General features: G+C 41.2%; 1 protein-coding gene across 9 annotated transcripts in view; it reads right to left on the reverse strand.

Annotated features, from left to right (window-relative positions):
• RBMS3 (RNA binding motif single stranded interacting protein 3) overlaps nucleotides 1–22,900 on the reverse strand; it is a 718,180-nt gene that overhangs the window by 140,532 nt on the left and 554,748 nt on the right. For all 9 annotated transcript variants that reach the window (XM_037383217.1, XM_037383218.1, XM_037383216.1 and 6 more), the window contains 2 exons: nucleotides 13,818–13,975; nucleotides 3,663–3,742 (listed from right to left, as the gene is read on the reverse strand). In XM_037383217.1, the coding sequence (XP_037239114.1) occupies nucleotides 3,663–3,742; nucleotides 13,818–13,975 (238 nt within the window). The remainder of the gene's footprint in view (nucleotides 1–3,662; nucleotides 3,743–13,817; nucleotides 13,976–22,900) is intronic.

A 22,900-nucleotide genomic window follows, 5' to 3' on the forward strand; every position in this document is an offset into this window, starting at 1 on the left:
ACCGAACATCATGAAATGCTTACTAGTTGAGCAAGCAGGACAGTGCAGCAATTTGCTTTGGAATGGAACGAAGCCAAGGCGTTGGACTAAGAAGCACCCTTAATGAGAATAGTTCACTAACAGACACAATACTGCTAAATTTACCTAGGCATTACACATCTGACCAGTGACGTGTTTCAAGTGCCAGAAAATAACCTTTACATTGTCACTGGATTGAAGCAGTGGTGTGGAGCTGCAAGTGCTCAGCTCTGCAATTTTTAAGAGACAACAGACAGTAGTTGAAGTTAGAAAGTCAATCAAGGAATGATATATTTTTGCCTTGGGAGCATACAGAATACGTAACCTCCAGAGCGCCCTGTGTGCACTCCTTTCCTTGCAGATGTAACACTGCTTTAATCTTTCCTGCCATATTGCTGGCCTGTGTCAGCTTAGATATGTGACTCCTGGCTGGGCTCGCATGTCCAGGAATACTAGCGACTGTCCTGTAATTTCTATCTCATTTCCAACAAAAAAAAAAAACCATTCCATGAAATTTACATCTCATTTTCCAAGGAAACACTAGTTGGGAAAGAGATCTGTATTCAAAATTACTGTCTGAGGTAACTGTTTGGGAGGATGTAACTTAAGTCATGGTCCACGGTTTTATTCGTTGGGAAAGCCAGAGCCATGACTGCCCAGCCTTTCTGATGAGCTGTTCGGCAGCATGTGAAAGCTACCTGCTCCAGTCCTTCTTCCATTGTGACTTGGTAACCAGGCACAACCTCCCCACAAGATGTGAACATTTTATCCTCCTGACATGGTATTCTCACACACATAACACATCTCAGGGAACACCACTGGGAAAAACAGCATGGATGGAAACTAGCTGCCAGAACGGTTTGCCTGGTCCATAATCCCACCGCCTCGGGAGCCAGGGTAGTACAGAACAGCCTGCAGCCAGGTTGATTTCTTTCTTGATGGGCCTCATGCAACTTTCTATTAGCTGGCAAGCCTGAACCAGAACATCAGAGCTTGGGTGAGAGGAGGTGTGGACAAAAATGTAAAACCCTCCCAGTTCACTGCTACGCCTGAAAGAAATCCAGCTGAAAACCCTAAATCAATTTAATTTAACCCTAAAAGGATTGATTAATTTCCTCTCACAGTAAGACCATGTCTTTGAGCAGTAGAGGTTAATAACAGACAGCATTGCATACTTCCACTAATATTCTCTGGTTCCTCATTTTTAATGGAAATCCATAAAGAGGTTACAGCAATAACTAGAGATGTTTTTCTTTCTATGTCAATTACTAACATGATGGAAGGATGATTTTCAGACTCTGATTGTGATTTTCCAAGTACACTAGGAGACTTGGTTTTCCTTTCTTCTCCATGCAGGAAGATAAGCAGCTTCCAAGAAGAGCATAAAACAAGATGCTTCCACCTTTGCTGAGAGGCTTAAATACATGTTCATAGCACTGATGTATACACTGAGTAGAAGCTCTAACAGGAATCTACGTCAAGAAGAATAAACTAGGACTGCATGGTTTTTTTGCACTAGATCAAAGGTAAATGAGTATGAGTAGCCAGTATCACTTGAACTGACCCAGCTGCTCAAGTGATCATGTTTGCCTTCTGGCTTCTTAAGAAAAAGAGGAATGAATACAAAAAAAATATTTCAAATATGGATTTGAAGAGTGCCCTACTCTAATAACGAGGCAGAAATACTCTCTTTTATGTGGTCAAATACCATACGATAATTTCTAATTATCTGTGTTTGGAACTACAAACTCTGTCCTCCAAAAATGGAGGGCAAAATGGGATTTTAAGATACCTAGTGCATAGTTGAGTTCAGTTACTGGTTCAGTGGCTTTGCCCCTAGCTGCATTATGCTTTATCTGCATCTGAATGGTACTCAGGTAAATGAAAACTCTAAACTAGTCACTTCCCAGCTCATTCTTGCAACTAAATGCCGTCTGATCACAACAACCATAAGAGAAACACAGACAATTTTCCCACATGGACATCTTCAAGAAAGTAAGAGCTGATTCATGTCCTTTAATTGAGAAAGCAGAAAAAGTTATAACCATTAAAATCCAATTTCAGTGTATCTCTTGGAACAATAGGTAATCATGCTATCTTATCAAGACTCTTGTTCTGATGTCCCACATTTTTCATGTTGAAAATCCAGGATTTTCCTGACTAATTAAAAATAAAATAATAATTAAAAAATATTTTAAACTTCTAGCTTTCATTCTTTACAGTGTAGTCTTTTTTGTCTGAAGCATGCACTGTAAGAATATTCTGCTTTATTTCTGTCTCAAATGATGGGTCCTGTCTGAGACAACCAAGAATGTGACCATGGAGCACACGAGGTTATAATGATAAAGCGGCACTACCCATTCCTTGCTATTCACAGTCTTTCCATTGGGTGTTGCTATGATATTAAACAGATTACTTCTGGGGCTCAATGTACGCGTACAGAAAGGCATGCCAAAAGTTTAAGGTGTCTGCTTATGTTGCTTTGCCCGTTGTTCTATGCAGCCTGTGTCTGCTGTACTTCACAAAGTTGGTGGTGTACTTCATTAGTTGGTGTTGAGAAAAATTGTCAGTGACTACTTTTGAAAAATAAATTCCATAAAATGGAGTCTGGCAGCTTGTACCAAAAGTTATATACTCTTTCAGGAAGGTGATCTGACTAAAATTTGTATGTACCTTGCAGCATTCAATTACTGTATACAATAGCTGCGCAGATGGCCCTCTTTTAATTAAGAGTATTTAGTGCATCTTCTCCATAAAGAACCAGGCAATGAATAAGAAGGAATTCAATGAAAGTAACCAGAAAATGGAATAGTTTAATGGAAGTTAAAAAGAAAAAGAAAAAAGAGATAACTTAGGATGCAATTCTTGCAAGGACTTCCTGCTCATTGAACACAGCTCTTCAGATAATCTGAGGGAGAAATCCTGGCAGATTTGTGGGCTGGAGAGGTCTTATCAAGCACTAAGAATCAGGCAACTGATCACTAAACTTTGCACAGCTGATGGCCACATAGGTGACAGCTGAAGATTTTAAAAGATACTGTCTAGAACTTAGCTTTTGATATGGCACAGACACGCCAATGAATGTATTCTACAGGTATCTTCAGAAAATTGCAGGGTTTCATTAAGTTATGGCAAGTACAAATGGTATAAAATCACCTCATATTTGAAATGCCCTAACAGATACTGCTGTTAATACTCGTAGTAACAGTAACTAGTAACTGTGAAGAATACAAAGTTACTACAACCTGAAATCCTGACTATTTTATCACCCGTAATGCAGTTGCTGATCTAGTCATATTCCCAGTTTGTTAGAAAAGCACCAGCATTTACTTACATGGTCTTTGCTCTGATTTAAAAAAAAAAAAAACACACAATATGTGTATTTAAATAGAAAAAAACACAGTAAGATACCATGATTTTTACATGTCCTTAAACTTACTGCTGTCAGGCATAAATGCTTGAATCATACAACCTGGGCAAGGAAGAAGTTGCTACGGGTCATAAAAGGATAGGCTTCAACCAGGAAAGTCGTATGCCCTCTTAGCAAGGCCAATAATATAAGCCACTCTCACCATAAATTCTAGCATTTCTGTATTCTAAACTCTTCAGTGAATTTTAAGTTTCATAATGATGGCTACACTTACCTGGTAGACCGGGTGGGGTTTTCAGATATTTGCCATTAAAATGTTGAATTACTACTTCACATTTTTCTGTAGACTCCATTCTGGAAAAGAGAAGAGAGTGGGATGGGGGTAGAGGCAAAATGTGTTACTAGACTGTTATGGAAGTGCTCAGTCAGCAAAAACAAAAAGCAAAAGCATTGAAAAAAGGACAAGCACAGATGCTCAGAGAAAACTTCAAAGCCGTTCTCGCCGATTTCTGCAGAGAAACTGTTTGAGCTCATTACAGTATGGTGTGGCTTGTGAGAAGGACCTGCCACCCTCAAAGCCTGCAGCTGCGCTCCCGGCTGTGTGTGAGCTGCAGCAGTGTCAATGAACAGTCCCCTTTTGGCTCTGTGGGATCACCCTGAACAAGGACATTCTTTATGCTCTCACGTGCTGCTTGGAAAGGCAAAGGACATGTGTCTAGATGCCTTGTGCACTCAAAATAACTTCAAATGGCATGGAAAAAAACAAACCACCAGGGTTTTGAGAAGAACACAGAGGATTAAGCATCCATTATTAAGGATTACAATGTTAAAAAAATAACCTGCAAAGACAGACTGTATAGCAAAACCACAGACAATGCATATATGCCTATATGCCTATTACAACATAAAGCCAAAAAAGACAGTAATTTACATGTAATACTGGTAGGTGAAATACCTTACTGTTCATCTCATATGACCTCAAGGTAACCTTCAGCACTGAGACATGAAAGCATTAACAATGAACTGGTACATATATTTTTTGAAGGAACGGTAAAGAATACAAAGCTACTAGTCAAATCCCAAACCATGGTTATACCACCTCTGGGAATTCACTGTTCTTTCAGGTCTTTGTAAATTGACTGTACACTAGTCCAGAGAACAGTTGAGTTGGCTGCAGAGTGGGTACAGAAATTTCAAAGAGAGGAAAGAGAGAAATGGAAAGCTAATAAGCAAGCAAAAAGAAAAATAATGCTTTTGTTTTTCTTAGAAGAATTGTGTTTAAAACCCATGTTCAGTGCTCCTTCCATACACCAGTGCTTACCTCCAGGTACTCTCCACAAAATAACTCCATGGACATAAATATTGCTTACTTCTCACCAGTCTAAATCTTTTCAAAATTAATTTATCCACCAACCTTCCTGTCAATTCGTTTTGGGAAAGAATGGCTTACTTAGAGCAGCAGATTGTCTCCCAGGGTAAAATTTTGCCAGTGTTCAAAGGACCACCCCATCACCACTGAAAAAAAAACCCAAAAACCTACCATCCTGATTGCCTGATCAATTCTCTGAGCAAGTCAAAGTCTTTTGTCATGTTTGTTTCAGGTAAAATCATTAAAAATTGTCCCTTCCAGGTTGTATCACTGCATACCATGTGGGCTGGGCCATTTCTACAAGCACAAAGACAGCAACTTAGATTGTTCACTTCGGCTTCATTCAGATTTAACTAAGCGGATGTCTGCACTGAGCCTTTAGAGACTCTTGTCTCTGAAAGAATAAATGCAATAAAAGTCTGTTTTCTGTAGCTGCAGGCACTTGGTGTCAAACCATGTTATGTTGCACCACACAGCAGTGACAATTTCATTTTAATACATGGGGGTACACTTTAACAAGCCAAAGCAGTCCCTGCAAAGAATGCAATATATAAGCTGCCAAGCGAAAAAGACTCAGCGCACTTCATGCATTTTATGTGGGAAGAGAATAAAAGTGAAACCCACAGTGTTCTGGGATAAAAAGGCCATCATTTGAATAGCACTCTGAAAAAAGAATGTGCACATTTTCTTCTCAAGTTTCACAATTAACGGCTCTCAAATGCCATTGCTAGCTATCTGTAATCTGGCACACGCTTCGCTTGAAACTGACACTGGCATTATCGACTCAGTTTGAAAAGGCAGCACAGTAGACAAAGCCATCTACACATGTTCCCTTCAGATGTGTTGCTGAGTAACAACTGCATCTACCCCTCATCTTCCTTACCTGAATCCCTGTCTGCTTTCTGCAACGTGTGCCTGGGGGGTAGACCTTCCTCCTGGATGCACCAAGGCTGGTCAGGCAGCCGCTAACTTATCAGGATGGTATCTGTCCCAGGGCTACCTAAGTATGAATTATAATTTACACCTGCCCACAATACCTGTTTTTTAGAAATAACCCTTTCAAATTGTGTTATTCTGGATGATTAGCTTGCTGACTGACTGGGAAGAATGAGGGGTATAGAGCAATGGATATATTATTAAAATCATCTGGTACTCACCATCACAAGATCTCAGTCTTAATTTACTTAGAACTCTGATCAACGTCAACAACTTGGGTGGCAATGTCTATGGCAGGCACCTGCCCATGAGCCGAACCTACCTGCACACATCTGTTCAGGCATTTCTTACTTGCTTGAGCCATAAAGACTAGCGAGTGATACCTGGGAAGAGGCCCAATAAAAAAAAAAAAAAAAAAAAGAGGTCCACACTAATAAATTCTACCTATTTTTTCTTCAAAAAGCTATGACACTCCTCTATTGTAGAATGTGTTTGGAAACCCGGGGAGATGGACAAAATATGCTTTTTGTCATGAATTTATTCTCTCATCTGAGACAGAAATATTTCAAAATGTTGAGACTGGGTTTAATAGAAATATCATTAACAAGAATGTTACATTGTAAAAGTTAGCCTCCAGGGGACAGGTTTTCTACAAAAGAATGTAATTGAAGCACAGGTAAACTTGGGGGAAGAAGAACACTTTAAAATCCCTTTTTTAGATGCTGGGTTTTTTTCATAATTGATAGAACAAAAATGTGGAAGATGATAATATTCTGGAGAAAAGACAAAGATCTCAGACGCTTCAAAACCTATTGAAAGACAGATACTCAGCTCTCCTGCTGGAAAAAGGAGAGCATCAGCTTCACATAGTTAATAGGAATTTGCTTCTGATCAGATCATTCATGAAGTATCATTTTCAAACTTCTATCAACAGTATGTTTTTGGTGCCGATCCTAAGAGGATCTTAGATAATTATTCACATTTAAAAGCAATTTGGAGACAACAATAAAACATCTGAGTATTACTCTGAATCAGGAAATGCAGTGCAGAAAAAAAATATCAAAGCTATAGGCCAGATTCTTATGATATTTTTAAAGGTACAGATAATGATCTAAACTAAAAAAACCCCACAAAGCTATGATAATTCATTTTTACCTGTGTCAATACATCTCCAAGTTCTGAAAACTAAGTTGTAAAGTTCCCAAACACATTATGAGTAACTAGACTGTCTATATTCTATTGAACTGGAAAGGAAGTGAATTAAAAAAAAATCTGAAAAGGAAGACTGTTTGTATGATTTTTTTTTTAGCCATAGTTTGCAGATTTAAGATATTTCAATACAATGGGTAAAAGAACAAAAAAATTAGGCTTGCTTAAGCAAGTATCACAACCAAACAATTTGATGTTCATGTATTACTATTAAATATTTATTTTAGATTATTTTAAAAATGTGTATTACTCTCTCTACAGACCATAATGGCTCCAAAGTAGTCATTATGTGTTGTTATAAGTAATAGGGAACCTTTACCATGAAAAAAAGAAAAAGGATTTTTTTACAAACTAAAGCTCTTACACATGCTTATTATAAAGATTGATGCAATGTCAAGAAACAACTTAATAAAATTTATATACAGGGAATAACATGATGATTACATAATTATTACATGAGAAATATTCAGTACCATGTAATTACCCGTTAGCAGTAAAATGTGGGTTTGGTTTACATATACTCTATAGTCGCTTTGCTTAATAATAGTAAGGTAAATGAGAATAAGGACTATATTTCTTTATATCCAGAGTAAATATTTAAAGATTAAATTGTTACTACCAAATTTATATTACCATCAACATACGAATACTGTTTTCTTATATTTATGAGAGCAGGAATAATAAATCCTGAGGGGCAATATTTCTTTACTATTTAAGGCACCTTGCAAAGATGGCAGTAGGTAGGTAGTAGCAGTACGATACAGCAGAGGTGTCCAAAGAACTGAGGCCATAGTTAGAATGCACACTGGAGAACTCAGTTTCTTTAGCATATCAAAAAGATGACCAGAGGGGCACTCTGATAGCAGTGCCTAAGTACCTTTGCAGGGAGAATAAACTAGGTGCTAAGTAGTTCTTTAACCTCGCTAGAAAGTTGTGACAAGAACCAGATACATTTGAAAGAGAAATTAGGCAGAAACATTTAACTGCAAGGAAGATGTTCCACTGGCACACATTAGATAGAAAAGAGGTGGCTTTTTTTTCTCATTGATGCCTTCAAATCACTTCTGAAAGCTGTATTTTAGTAAAAGACAAGTATTATCTCAATATTAGGTAACTGGGAGTACTTCAACTGCCTGTGATATAAAAGTGGCCAGGGAAAATGATCTTCAGGTCTCAAATACTCCAAAGCTACAAGACAGGTTTGATTACTATGAGGTTTCTTAGCACCTCCTTACATCCTACTCATCCTCCTATGACAACATGTTCACTAATTAATTTATTTAGCTAATTTAATCCCAGGCATTCCAAGACCCTGATATGGCTGCAGCCTGTGATTTTCTTCTCTCCTGTAAATGACTTTGGTATCTTACGTCCCCAGCTTTTCAGAGATTGCTTCAAGATGTTTTTGTGCTTTTTGGTTTGAATCCATTTTATGCTGGAAAAATTGCTCCCTCTGTCATTTACAGCCCAGGAAGAGATATTAATTTTGACAAGTTTTCCTCATCACTCATAAATTATATCTTTTCCCAAGCTGTCCTGCCTGTATATTCTTCATGTTCAGTCCTGTTTGCATAAACAACAGGGGGTCGTTTACTACCACAGATGAATATAAAAAATCTGTAGAAACCACTCCAGTGAGGACAGAATAGGCTCCTCTTCTCTGGGCATATGGTCCACACTATACCTTGCAGCATGATCCATTCTGCCAAGCTGACCGTTTTAGCTGCCTGAGTATCTCTGCACAGAGCTACAGTGCTCTCCACAAAGAAACCTCTTTCAGAAGAAGTTTCAGAAGAAATACAATATAACTAAATGACATCTACGTTATCCTGAAAAACCCTGAAAGATACACAGCTTCCTTTAAGGAAAAGAACACACAAATTAAAGTCTTGGCTCTCTCATTTTGCTTCAGTGGAAACTGGAGCGCATCCTACTGAAAATCAATGCAAAACTTTTATTAATGGAATAATGATCCTGTGGAGGCTCAAAATCTTGTTTCCCGTTTTCTGTTGCTCCCTTTCAGTTGCTGAGTTGAATATGATTTCCAAAGACTAAATATAAGAGATGTAAAATGCAGACAAATGGGAGATAAGTTTAACAAAAAACACATGCAGATAGAGAAAAGCATCCCATTGGAAGGTCTTCCAGAAGAACAAGGTAGGGAAAAGACAAGGATGAAGCTGAACCTGCCAACGACAATATGGGTAAATGCCTCACTACAGAACGCCTGTCTCTGTCACAAAGGAAGCACCTCCTTGATATTTCCTTTTGCTTTGAGATTATAGACAGCTAATTGAGAATATCTTGACTTGGGTCGTTTGCTAGGAACAGCATTATAACATTCTTTTATGACAGTTTGTGTTGGACAAATTTTCTCACGTTACTGGGAAAGAACAGTATGAATACACAGTCATTTCCACCTAGACCCAGGCTGATTTATGCTACTGTCTTCACAGTCTCAGGTTAGGTATTATACTGGTGCCCGCCAGCAGAGCAATACTTGACTGTCTGACTGTCAGCATTTCCATCATAAATTTCTGTTTTCAGAGGCTTATGACTTCGTTGTAAAATGTCGCTTGGGGGGTGAATCTTGCAAGGTCGTTTTAAGTTACAAGACAGCAAACAAAATAAAAAAGTTAGTGGTTTCTAACTTTTTCTTTGCCCTTCATCATTTAAAAGGACCTATAAAATGCCTGCTCTGCTGTTCGGCTGACTGTGGTATACGTATGCATGGCATTATTATTACTATCTCTATAGGGAGGATACTTAAATAATATTTGAATGACATCTTACTGTGGGGTTATAAAATGCAATTTTGATTTCACTGATTCATGATATCAGGAATTTCTTCCCCAAAGTATATCCCAATGACTCCTTGCCCCCCTTTCCACATCCCGAGGAGCTCTTCAATTAAACTCACAGTACCTTGGACTTTGAGTTTTGATTATAAAAATAGCTCAGCCAAATTACCTGATGGCTCCTAACTTTCCTTGTTCCTCCTTCTCCACCTTGAAGGGCTTCACAGCCATTTTCATGTTGTGGAGTCCCACTGGTATTTGTCCCAGGATCCTGCCCCACATGTCCCACTCTGGAGCCTGCTTCTCCCTGAAAGTGCTGCTCCATGCCTGGCAATTTTCTTAGGGATGCACTATGAAAATTTGGTCCAGGTTGCAATGCCAGATGGAAATGTGAGGTTCTGGGAGATAGGTTCTCCCCCAGCCCTCCCCAGCGCCCTGAAGTGATGCTGTGAGCCCCTTCCAGGGAGACCTTCCAATGGAAATTTATCACCACAGGCACTGGAATATTTTACGGATATCACACAAAGTCTTTGAGGCATGTTTGGGACTTCCAGTTTCATCTGAGATATCCAATTATAAAGCAATTTCCTGGGTAGGATGTAGGATGTGACAGATCATTCTTCTGACTGAAAGTAGGAATGATCCTCATAATATCTAAGCCTGCACTACTGTCCCTGATGATGGATTTGTTCAAGCTAAATTTATAGCACCTTTTCAGCTGCCTTCAATTAAACCCTTGAATAAGGAAGAACAAAGCATTCTCCCTCTTCATAAATGCATCCTTAAACTGTCTGGATGTTCGTTATCCCCAGATACTGCTGACACTTCTCTGCTCCAAAGATCACTGATCCTCAGAAATCTCCTTCTAAATATACCCCCTTCCATTTTGCAAAATTTTGCACTGCTGCTTTGACTCCACTACGATTGTGTGATTTCTTTATCTTCTCCTGCCTTAACATCTGGAATTCACCCTTTATGGGCCTGTGGAAAGCCTAGTCTTCCAGCACATACAGTTACCTCTTTTTAAGTGACAACACATCTTTGGGATGAAGTGTTTCCCTCCATACTCTTAGTACCTTCTCCTATCCAGTAATTCCAGGCTCCCTCAAAGACCTTCCCACTTACTCACTACCTCTGATCTGCTTTTTACTCACACCACCATCAACATTCCTCATGTCCTGATTGCAAAACTCAAATCGTTAAGACATCAGCTTTAAAATTGTATGTTGAAAAAAGTCTTAGAATCCAGTTTCTGTGGGTTTTTTTTCCTTTGCTTTTTTTTTTTTAGGATGAAGGACTATGCTTTTCTTCTAAGTTCTGAGGAATCCACTCACACTCTTTAAATGAAAGATCAGATGTTGAAGTCATTACATGACTCCCAGCAACAGGGATTTAAGAGAAACACCTACAATTTTAAGTCTTGTGATGAAACCCTGTGTGAGGGCAGCCCTGCGTTATTCCCTCTTTCACCCTGCAATCCTATGACAGTCTGAAGTCAAAGCTTCTTAGGCGCACCATCTCCTTTTCCCAGTTCCTTACTTCTAGTATTTCTTCCTGCTCCTCCTCCTCCTAATTTCTCTCTTTGCTGTAAGATAGGCTGTGTTCCGCCCCAGCTCCTGCTGGGATTTCTGTCAGCAGAAACCCACGTCACAAATGACAACAGCAACAGGAGCTCTGCAGAGGGCCAGCTCCCACGGAGCGCCTGGAGGCAGGCAGCATGGCTTTGAAGTACAAAGCACAGGCCAGTGGCAAGACAGAGGTGGGCAGCCAGAGGTTACGGCAATTCCCTTTCAACTCCATGAACTTTTGTGGAGCCACAGTCGGAGTCTAAAGCTTCCTTTCCTTGGCCCTTGCTCGTAACTTTCCTCCCCAAAATCTCCCCTGGAGCATACCTAGGCACAGTTGAGTTCAAGCCACAGAGAAATGCTCTAGAACGTTTTGGGAAAATCTGTCCTGTTGCTTTTGAGGGATGCAAAAGAGAGGAAATACTTTCACAGCTTAAAAAAGAGACCTAGCTTTGTAAGTGCATACTTTAAAGGAGGCTGAACTCTAATGTGGCCAGACATTACTCAAGATAATTTTGACCCAAGAACATTTGAAGTTACCCAGGTTATAAATGAGTAGTCACCTGCAGTACTATAAAACTGCTAATCATACACATTTAGGAAAAAAAAAATTAATGATAGCTGTCTACCGCAAGCCTTTACTTGCAATTGCTGTTTGAATATGCTTGAGACAGACTATTCACATAATTGGGCAGAATCAAAAAAGTTATTCTTAATCACCATAGCAGTTAGTTAATAACTTTGAAAAATCAAATTGCTGGATGCTGCATCATTTTAGCATATGCAAAGTTAACTTTTTCTCCTGTGCTCCTGTGGCTGTTAAGAGCTATGCTAAGCACATGGCACATGCCACAAGCAGGCACGATACACTGTGATAAAAAGCCCCAGGTCAGAAGTATATTAGCCAGGATCACTACACGGGTTGCTGACTTGAACTTCTCAAATCTTATCCGGACTGAAATACAGCTGCCACCCTACACCTGTACCGTATTTATACCCGCTCAGCGTGTGCTCACACTGTAGGTACACTAGAATGAAACCTTTGTTGGCTACAAGCAAAGCTAAACAAATTAATCTACTTGCATTGGCATGCAGGAAAAAGATACTAAAGAGCACTTTATTACAAAAAGAAGGTCAGGTGGTCATGTCATCAGATCTTGTATTGATAATTCTGCAAGGACAAGAGTCAGCATTCAACTGCAGTTCTAAATTCCTGGATTAACTCTGGCCTTATTCCAGTCAACAGCAGATCTGCTGTATACTTTGATGGAACAAATGTTTTACCCCTCTGTTGTTTGCATGGTGAATTGCACAACCTTCATGTAAGATCACTAAAGGGTTCTTTAAATATGTTACATAATTAAATACATTCCACAGAGTCAATTTTTAAAAAAGTAAGTTTATCCATGAGTTATACTTATCTATATTTAGTGAGCTAGAAAAAAATTTATGCTATTATCTGCAAGAATGCATAAAGAACAGTGTGTCATCTTTCAGCATAAATGTTTTGCCTTTTTACATTTGAATTCAGACAATATTATCTTAACATTCTTCACACACGATGATCTTTCAAATAAAGGACAGAGGTAACACTATGTCACTTATCTTGCAAGCTACCTTTTTATCATACAGTACCCCATTTCACTCAGTGGTGTTATGACACTAACAGAAGTGCCATGACATACCAAGATATGGTGTATTTCAAAGAAATTTGCAAGATGATTAAGTCATTTTGCCTCCTCTACAAAGCACAATGCAATGAATATTCTGTAGAAACAATGATTTGAGCTTTTTTTCCCTTTTCTTTTGAAGCAGAAGACTGATTTACAGCACAATTGCAAATTTCTCTTATTTTCTTTTTCAATACCTTTCTATATATAGATAGCTCTCTCTTCCTTGCCTTCTCAAAAGATAACTATTTGGTTTAAGAATGGTTCAAGCTGAAGAGAATCTATGTAAATATTCCCTGAGAGTAAACATGGAGATTTGTCTATCTGTACTGACAATGAAGTACATGGTAATAATATGTTGCCCATTCCGTCTATAATGTCTGACCACTCCAACAGGACTTGTTATATGCAAATATTTTTTTCTTTAGCTCTTTTCACAGGCTTGAGTCCCCTGCAGCTTTCAAGGAAGCCACATTTCTTCTGTTACAGTTCCTCCCCTTTGCTCGTCCAACTGCTAAATTTACTTTTTCCTGTTGCAAAATCTTTGCAAAACATTTAAACAGTTTCTTCAGCAACTGTGTGCTTTTGGCTGTAGGATATTTATTATTATCCAAGCTTGATGCTGCATGGATAGCTCACTATTCCTAGCAATTTTTATTTACAGAGACATACAGACAACAAACTATGTTTTAGAGCAATGAAATGAACATCCTTCTGCACTGGTATTCTTCAGCTTGGTAGAAAGAACAGACACACAATCTAATAAAGGTGCTGTTCTGCATTTTCCACAGCTATGAGGCTTCAGAGTTACAGAATAGACAGCATTTGCAAAGGACCAAAGCCAAAAATTCTGCATGAATCAAAAAAGAGCAAAAGTTTCACCTGGCAAAGCCGACTCCTCTGCTGACTCCATTAGCATCTCTTAGTATTCTGGTGGAAATGACATGTCCAAAGGGTTTCAGCATATTCTCCAGTTCCTGCTCATCCATGGAAACGGGTAAATTTGAGATGTATAGATTTGTGGGATCTTGCTCTTGTTGCTATGACAAAATAAGAGAAATATCCTCAGTTAGGTTTAGGACAATGGAACAGCTTATGCCTCATACAACAAAGACTACTCAAAATAGGACCAAGCCAAGAAATTATAGCTCCATTAGAAGCAAAGCTGGGCAATCTGTTCATGACGACAACGTATTTGCCAAATTTCTGCAAACTCTCATGCATGTGCTTAATTCTGTGCGTGACTGCTCTTATTGAACTCAGTGACACTACTCATTTCTAAAAAATTACTCTCATGCACAAGCATTCTCGGGTTTGTGTCCTAATTTAGCAAACAGATTGTGAAGAAAACATGATTTCCACAAATGTGCTCACTGTTAACATACATAAAGAAAACTCAACACATGTTTTAAGCAGATGTGCTTTCCAGCCTGCAGACTTTCCATTCAACCTGTTCATCACGAACAAGGTTGGTTGAAAGCACACACAGAACACTTTCCATAGTATCTTTTTTTTTTTTCCCCCTCCATCAGGAACATCTTAATTGATAATGTGCAAAAAGACCTAACTGGGCTGGGGGGGAGTTCTGTAGTTCAATTTAAGGTCTTGGTGAGATAGGTCACATGTTAATTCTCAGACTGAATTAAAATATCTTATAAAATAAAGCCTGTAGTATGAATAATTGAGAAAACAAATGTGAAGACAGCTTTCACATTCTATTTCAGAATTTAAGGCTACACTTTCCATTTTGGCAAGCATTCCAACTTTGATTCTTGCCTGCCAAACTACTGCAAAGAAATATCAGAGGCATAGATGCTGCATGTAAAATAAGTGTATTAAAGCTGTAAATAAAAACACTGTATACAGGGAACCAAGCCCTAATTACATTAAATCAATTTAGTCAAGCCCTTGCAAATTTTTAAGGCTCTGGCTCCATTTTCATTGATAGGAGCTTGACATAATTATCTGATCACCTGTCAGTACAAACCTGATTGGGATCAGGAATAACTACATCATTTTAGCTAACGGTTAATAACCAAAAATATAAGATACAATCTTTATGCTGTGCAGTAAGCCAGACAGTACCTTACCTTGCAAAGTCTTCTGAGACAGATTTTCGGATTTTTTCATTACATATTTTAATGGGCAGAATTAATTTGTACTTGTTCTACACTGAGCTGACAGCAGTATTACTGTCATTTGCTATGAGGTGTCCTAAAACCAGATTAACAATCTTGCAGCAGCAGCACAACTTTACCCTGAAGAAATTACACACAGTCCTTCAGCCATCTGCCCTGGCTTAACTCAGCTAGTTTCAAATTACACTCCATTAAAAGTAGTGCAGATGTATCTTGTCAAACACAAAGACTCACGCGCCCTATTCTAGAAGATGTATGAAGGCTAGACAGAACCAAGATGTCTGCTCCGTCACTGCCTTGCACGTTCAAGGCCTCAAAAACGGAAGCAGAAATCGTTCCAAGCTGTGATTCACACACACCATCTTCGCAGGGAGAAGAATGACGAAGCAAAGTCTAGCATACCTAAATACCAGAACCAGAAGCCAAAGAAAGTCTTCAGCTTCCCTTACCCCAGGCTCAAGGGAAAATTCAGCCCTTTGGATGCGAAGAAAAGCTGCAAAAGGATACCCCAAAGGATCCAAAATCAGGAGGTGTGTAATGCTGCTTTACTGCATAGTTTGGATTCTGACTTAAGAGCTGTGAACACTTGACTTTGGACTACTGCTTAATGCCCGTTGCATTCTAGCTTTGCATCTCCAGACTCATCACACCATGAAACAACACATTACCATGCAGGTTGAATTCCCCACTATTTTACAGAAAAGAAATAGAAGACCAAAGCAGGCCATGTTTGCAAGTTGCCGTCCATAAAAATATACCCAGTTATTACCACGCCTTATAGTAAGGGGGAGGGGAGAGGAAAACCACACACACATGAACGGTGAACTTACTGCAAATTGAACTGAAGTTACAAACCCTAAATCTAGAAAAACATTCCTTCCCTTTCCAGTCATCTTTCCCTGCAGTCATCTTCCTTTCTCTAATGTCTATTTACATTCACACAGATTCAAAAGCTAGTTCCTCTCCAATAACTGAAAGATATTAGTGAGGGGCCAGAACTGGTACAGTATTGACAATGCAAGGAAAATCATGCAAACAATCCTGGAGGAAAGGTAGGCAAGAAAAGAGAGGAGTATGAGGAAAGCACTTCTAGCTTTGGGAAATACAAACAAACAAAACGCAGAAACATTTTCTTTCTCCTTTATTTTGTTCCGTATTTTTCCCCTTTTCTGTGTGCATTAATTTTTATTGCTTCTTACTTTTTTGGGGTTGTTTTTTTGGTTGGGTTTTTTTTTTTTGGCGCACATACAGGCCACAGGAAAAAAATAAAGAAAGATAGGAGACAGGAAGTATCGTCACTGTTACCAAGTACTCTGAAAATGTGAGCAATGGAGGCAGTTAAAGCAGAGGTGTTAGGGAAGCAAATAAAAGTAACAAGGTTTGCGATTCTAACAGGCACGGTTTTTCAGAAATAATCACATTGTTATGCAAACCTCTACTCATTGATTGGTTAAGGACTTTGATTAATCAACCAGTCAGTGCTCAGGGACTGACATCACTTGTCAGTATTTAGAAAAAAATATGCAGATGAGATCCCCCTAGCCAAAGGACAGACTAATATGAAAAAAGCAGAGTTATGCATCAGTAACTGCACAACAACCTTGGCTTTCACTGAAGCAATTCAGTCCAGCAAAATATTAAAATGAGCACTTTTCTTTTGACTACGCAGTTTTCAAGCTGGGGCAAACAAAATAAGTAAGAACCACCACCAATGTGTCTCACTTCTGGAGTAGGAACACACAAGCCTTTTAACTGTGTTAGATATTAAATGCTGTTGTTTTAAATATCCATGGAAGTTTTAGCTACACTCTGAAGATGAATGAAAGACTAGCAGGCCGTATTCACTCTATCACAAGGATTTACCAAGCCTATCTTTTATCAACATGATAAACAAGAGCTGCAAGCAGAGAGAGACAGATGAGGCCACTCATACTAACTCCACAACGCAACAGTGTTTTCTAAGAAAGGAAGAAAATTCCATGTTATTTTTCCTTACTATACAAACACAACATTTTAGAGAAATACCCCTTTCCTTCACAGAGAAATATCACCCTACAGAGGCTGTTTCTCACACCGCGAACTGAAACAAGACAAGATGCCTTCCCAGGGATGAAGCCTGGCGCTGGGCAGGCTGTGCAGAGCGGTGCGGGCCCGGCTGCCCTGCCACCGCACCGCCAGGCCCCATGGCCACTCGCCCTCACACGCCCCTGCTTCTCAGGCTTGCCCCCGCTCCCCGCCTCTGGGACCAGGGCTCCGCGTCATTTTCTTCAGTTGTGCAGACATGCCCTCTGCAGCCTGGAGGTGCTGACACATGCTCCTCGTTTTGCATGAGCCTTTTCACCCCAGATTCCCCAAGCTCCTTCATGACATACTTGCTTCCCCAGCCCAGTGTAACTGCTGAGTTTTCCAGTGTGAAAGGCAGGCATCCTACTGTTCAAAATGCGCCTATCTGTTGACAAGAGGAGCCTAACCAGACCCTCAATCCAAGCACCCCGTGAACTACCAGTCTTTCAGAATCCTAGCTAGTCAACACTCAGGTTTCTGCCTTCAGTGATCACAACCAGGGTCACAGGTCCGGTGGCAATGGTGGTGGCTGGATCCACACAGTGCGGCCCAGACTCTCTCCAGTTCATTTAATTCTTTCTGTGGCTTTTCACTAAGGCATTAAAAAATGCTATGTCCCACCTTGGGATGCTAAAATCCCATTTATTGTTGTGTCCGTTCCCAAACCCTGATAACCAACCAGGCATCAGCGAGAGAGCTGAAAGTCATTTGTGTGATACTCATGGTCACTTCAGAACTGCGTTTTCCTCTTATGCCCCCAATACCCTGGACAGGAACAGAACGGGTGGGGTGGCAGAAAGCCACAAACACCTCCAACAGCACTGTGCCTTGGATGTCCTACAGTTGCTGATTTAGAGCTACTGCAGTGGGACCACCAGCCAAACGGTGTCTCCACCACTGCCTGGACTTTGCAGTCCCTGTCTCACTTTCCCCCTCCAGACCACACCAGAGACACCAGGCTTGCCTCACACCGCAGGGTAACGACACATCTGTCGACACAGTCTTCCCAAAGCCCAGCGGCCTCTCAGGTTTAGCCCCCCACCTGTAAGAAGGGTCTCCCAGGGGGGCCAGGGCCAGCTGCTGCAGTTGGCTGCCGCCCGGGGGGCGCAGGGGAGGAGGGGGCTGCCGGGACTGGCGGAGGGCTCGCTGCAGTGCGGCAGCACGGCTCCTCTGCCCTTCCCAGACCCCGCGTGCCAAACACAGCTAATTAATGGGTACAAGAACAGGCCAAGTTGCCGCTTCTCGAAGGGAGCAGGAAGGCAGCTGTGGAGCCTGCTGTGTGTGCCAGCTGCAAAAGCATCATGCTCAAGGCACGCAGACTTGCAAGCACAATCTCAAGGCACTGTCAAAAGCCTGCTCCTGGCTGTCCTCGCTGAACTTCGTTTTACCCAAGATCTCGCATTTGACAGCCCAAGGAGGGTCACATTTTCCAAGTACAGCTTGCACTTGCACTGCAGCCCTGGAGAAATAGGGGCAAACTCATCCCGTCAGCCGCAAGCCTCTGAAATCCTGACACAGCCTCGTACCCAGGACTGAGCTCATTCTGGGGTCCTGCTGTAGGCCTGTCTGCGTGGGTACACGGAGTGCCACAGAATGGGCCAACAGAAAAAAAAAGAAAAAAAAAAAAAGAATTAAGCCAATTGCAGCTCCCCTGCAGACAAGTGCAGGGCTTTCTGCAACTCCCTTTGCTCCCACCCCAGCCTGTCTGAGCACCACTGGAGCCCAAATAACCTGTGGGCTCCAGAGGCATTAACTACATGTATATGTTGTAGTTGGGCCATTCTGACAGACACATCCAAATTGGTCAAAACCACACCTAGGAAGTTTTAAAACTGTGAATACTGCAAACTAACAGTAGGTGAAAACTAAGCATCTGATGAGCTCAGAGCATTTCCAGCATTCAGCAGCAGGTGTCCTGCTGCAAGGCTCTGGAGTTCAGCAGTCAGGAGCAACTGTCCTGGGGAAACAGCCAGAAATTTTGTCACTGCCTTTTAGCAAGAACTGGGCCAGTCACTCGGCTCCCAAGGCCTGTGCCAAGGAGGAAAAAGAAGTTTATAATGCAGAGGATTTGAAACGCACTACACCAACAGCATTTGAAACAGATAAAACCCAGTGGAGGGCATGCTGGAACTCAGAGTTTGCTATTTGCTTTGCTGGATCCTCCCAGCCACTTTTAAAAGAAGGGACAATGCTCAGATGGGATTTTCCCTCCCATCTTGAGATAATCTTTGGAAGCAATGCATGAAAAGCTGAAAGAACAATTCCTGCTCGTACAAGAAGAGGCTGAGCCTCTTTACATAGTACATTTAGTAATGCATTCTTTAAGGACACATGTGCAGGGAGGGGTGGGCTGGTGTTGGCTACATTATTTTTTCCCCAGAAGGAACTCAAACCTCTTGTAATCTCAGTAGGGCTGGAAACTGAGTGCATTTGGTTCATCTGGGAACCCTATGTACCAATTCTTTTTATTCAACCTAAATTATTTCTCCTTAGAGCAGCTTGCTCTAGGAAGCTAAGCACTGATTATTAGTTCAAACAACTCCTTTTTTCATTTTCCAAACTTATTCTGGGAATAAAACTTTGTACGCGGATCGATATGAGATTCTGAACTCTTCTGTTTAAAGTTATAATCAGTATTTATATTAATAGATCATATACTTTTTTTGTCTTTAATAAATTGAGACTTCAACATCTTATCATTGACACAGGTCAACATTACAGTACACTTTTGGAAGCATGGTCCTGTCTTTCTGAACATTCTAGACCCAGGTTCAAATCACCCTCTATTAGTATCTTCCCCATACTAGTTCATCTCTGCTAATGGCCACTGCCCAATCTTCAGGCTATGTATGTAACTTCTCTCCTTTAAAGATCTGCGTTGAACTTCTGTCTCCCCTCAACATAAAAATAGTTACGCTTTTTATGGAAAAATCCATTTATGTGGAACCATTTATATGAAACCAGATCATTTATATGGAAACATTTAAATGCCATTTCATAAATTTTCCAGTGCTTGCTCAGTATTTTGAAAACTGTAGTTGTACGCAGCACCAGTCTCATCATTGGTTTATTAGATTATTTCTAAACTGGATTCCATACAAGCCACCGAGCTTAAATGAAATTTAGAGGAAGCATGTAATACTTTCTCTCAGTAGATTCACATTCAATATCTCTTCTTGTTGTTCTATTATTTAATATTTACTTTTCTAGTACTGAAGATCATGAGAACTTTCCAGGACATCTGAAAGAGACATTCATTTCAAAGCTGATTAGAAATGCATTTGATTGGATTCACACAAAAAATCTGAATTAAAACATTTTTCCCTATTTTCTATTGTTCCTCCATTTATTCCTGCTGCTTTTTCACATTAATATCGCATATATTTGCACATATGTAAAAGAAGCCTAGTTTTCAAACAGAGTAAGCTACCAAATTTATAAATCAGATGTCTGCAAGTAACATTTGGAGAGGTTCTCTCTTCACTGACCTACCCAAGCATGGCAGGATGCTCCTAACCTAGTTATCACAGTTAGGATGAATACGGGCTGGTGGTGTGAAAGTTAGAAAAAAGTCACCACCTCCCAGTGACAGAGAAGCAGTGGCAGGAAACCCTTTTCCTCCTTCTCAGTGGGAGAAGGAGGGAGGGGTTCTGTGCAGTGGTTGGGGACTGGGATCTTGCCTCTGTACCTTCATGTGGTGCCTTTCAAATCAATGAAGATACACTGATTTAAGTGACAGTAGCCCTGCTTACAAAGATTTTTTCCACATTATGGTTTCTTTTATAAAAAGAAGGAACAAACAAATCAACCAAACCAGACGAAACACTTGCTATAGCAATGGTCCAGACCCATATAACCTTTCAGAATTGTTAATGACATATTTTGAGCCATCATTGCAGTAACACGAGGTGAACAGAGGGAATCAAGTGCAGCTGCCAGGGTTCCCTTTGACTTTTTACTGGCTTATTTGTTTCCCTTTGTGTGGGCACATTTTTAACAGTGCAGACAGCTAAATCAATGGTCAGTTAACTATTGATCCCTGGCTGGTTTCACTCTTGTTGAGCAGCACACCAAAAGGCTTACAAGACTGTACAGAAAGCCTAACATTTCCATGGATTTTATTAGTACACTAAGTACTGATAATCCAACAGATACAGTAGAAGGAAACTGTTAAAAGCGATGCTGGCCGCCTTCTGAAGAGTCCTTTCAAGGCTCTTCCACAGATTCAGAGTATTGTTTAGGTTGGAAAACACGTTTAAGATCATCAAGTCCAACTGTGAACCTAACACTGCCAAGTCTACTGCTAAACTATATCCCTATGTGTCACATCTACACATCTTTTAAACACCTCGAGGGATGGTGACCTAACCAGTCCCCTGGGCAGCCTGTTCCAACGCTTGACAACCCTGTTGGTGAAGAAATTTCTCCTAATATCCATCCAAAACTCCCTGGAGGCCATTTCCTCTTGTCCTATCACTTTTACCTTGGGAGAAGAAACCAACACCAACACCGATACAATCTCCTTACAGGTACTTGCAAAGAACAATAAGGTCTCTGCAGGGGAGCCTCTCTCTAAGGGGAGCCCCAGCCTCCTTTTCTCCAGGCAACACAACCCCAGTTCCCTCAGCCGCTCCTCACAAGACCCGTGCTCCAGACCCTTCACCAGCTTTATTGCCTTTCCCTGGACATGCTCCAGCACTGCAACATCCCTCTTGAAGGGCACAAAACTGAACACAGTATTCGAGGTGCACCCTCACCTGTGCTGCATAGAGGGGGACAGTCACTGCCCTTGTCCTGCTGGCCCCAATGTTTCAGATACAAGCCAGGGTGCTGCTGGCCTTCTTGGCCACCTGGGCACTCTGCTGGCTCATGTTCAGCCAGCTGTCAACCAGCACCCCCGGGTCCTTCTCCACTGGGCAGCTTTCCAGCCACCCTTCCCCAAGCCTGTAGCACTGCCTGGGGTTGTTGTGACCCAAGTGTAGGACCCGGCACTGAGCCTTGTGGAGCCTCATACAATTGGCCTTGGCCCATCAGTCCAGCCTGTCCAGATCCCTCTGCAGAGCCTTCCTGGCCTCCAGCAGATCAACACTCCTGCCCAACTTGTCTTGTCTGCAAACTCACTGAGGGTGCACTCAATCCACTCGTCCAGATTGTTGATAAAGATACTGAACAGGTCTGGCCTCGGTACTGAGCCCTGGGGAACACCACTTGTGTCGGGCTGCCAGCTGGACGTAACTCCACTCACCACCACTCTTTGGCCTCAGCCAGCCAGCAAATTTTTACCCAGCATAGAGTAGACCCATCCCAGCCATGAGCAGCCAGTTTCTCCAGGAGAATGCTGTGGGAGATGGTGTCAATGCCTTTACTGAGGTCTAGGCAGGCAACATCCCCTGTCTCTCATTCATCCAGTAAGCTGGTCACCTTGTCACAGGAGGAGGTCAGGTTCATCAAGCAGGACCTGCCTTCCATAAACCCAGGCTGGCTGGGCCTGATCACCTGGTTGTCCTGTATGTACCGTGTGATGGCACGCGAGATGATCTGCTCCATCACCTTCCCCAGCACCGAGGTCAGGCTGACAGAGCTGTAGTTCCCTGGATCCTCCTTCTGGCCCTTCTTGTAGATGGGTGTCACGTTGGCTAACTGCCGGTTAGCCAGGACTGCTGATAAATAATTCAAAGTGGCTGGGTGAGCACCTCTGCCAGCTCCTTTAGTACCCTTGGGTGGATCCCATCTGGCCCAATTGACTTGTGTGTGTCTAAGTAG

The sequence above is a fragment of the Falco rusticolus genome, chromosome 4 (genome assembly GCF_015220075.1).
Source record: "Falco rusticolus isolate bFalRus1 chromosome 4, bFalRus1.pri, whole genome shotgun sequence".
NCBI lineage: Eukaryota > Metazoa > Chordata > Aves > Falconiformes > Falconidae > Falco > Falco rusticolus.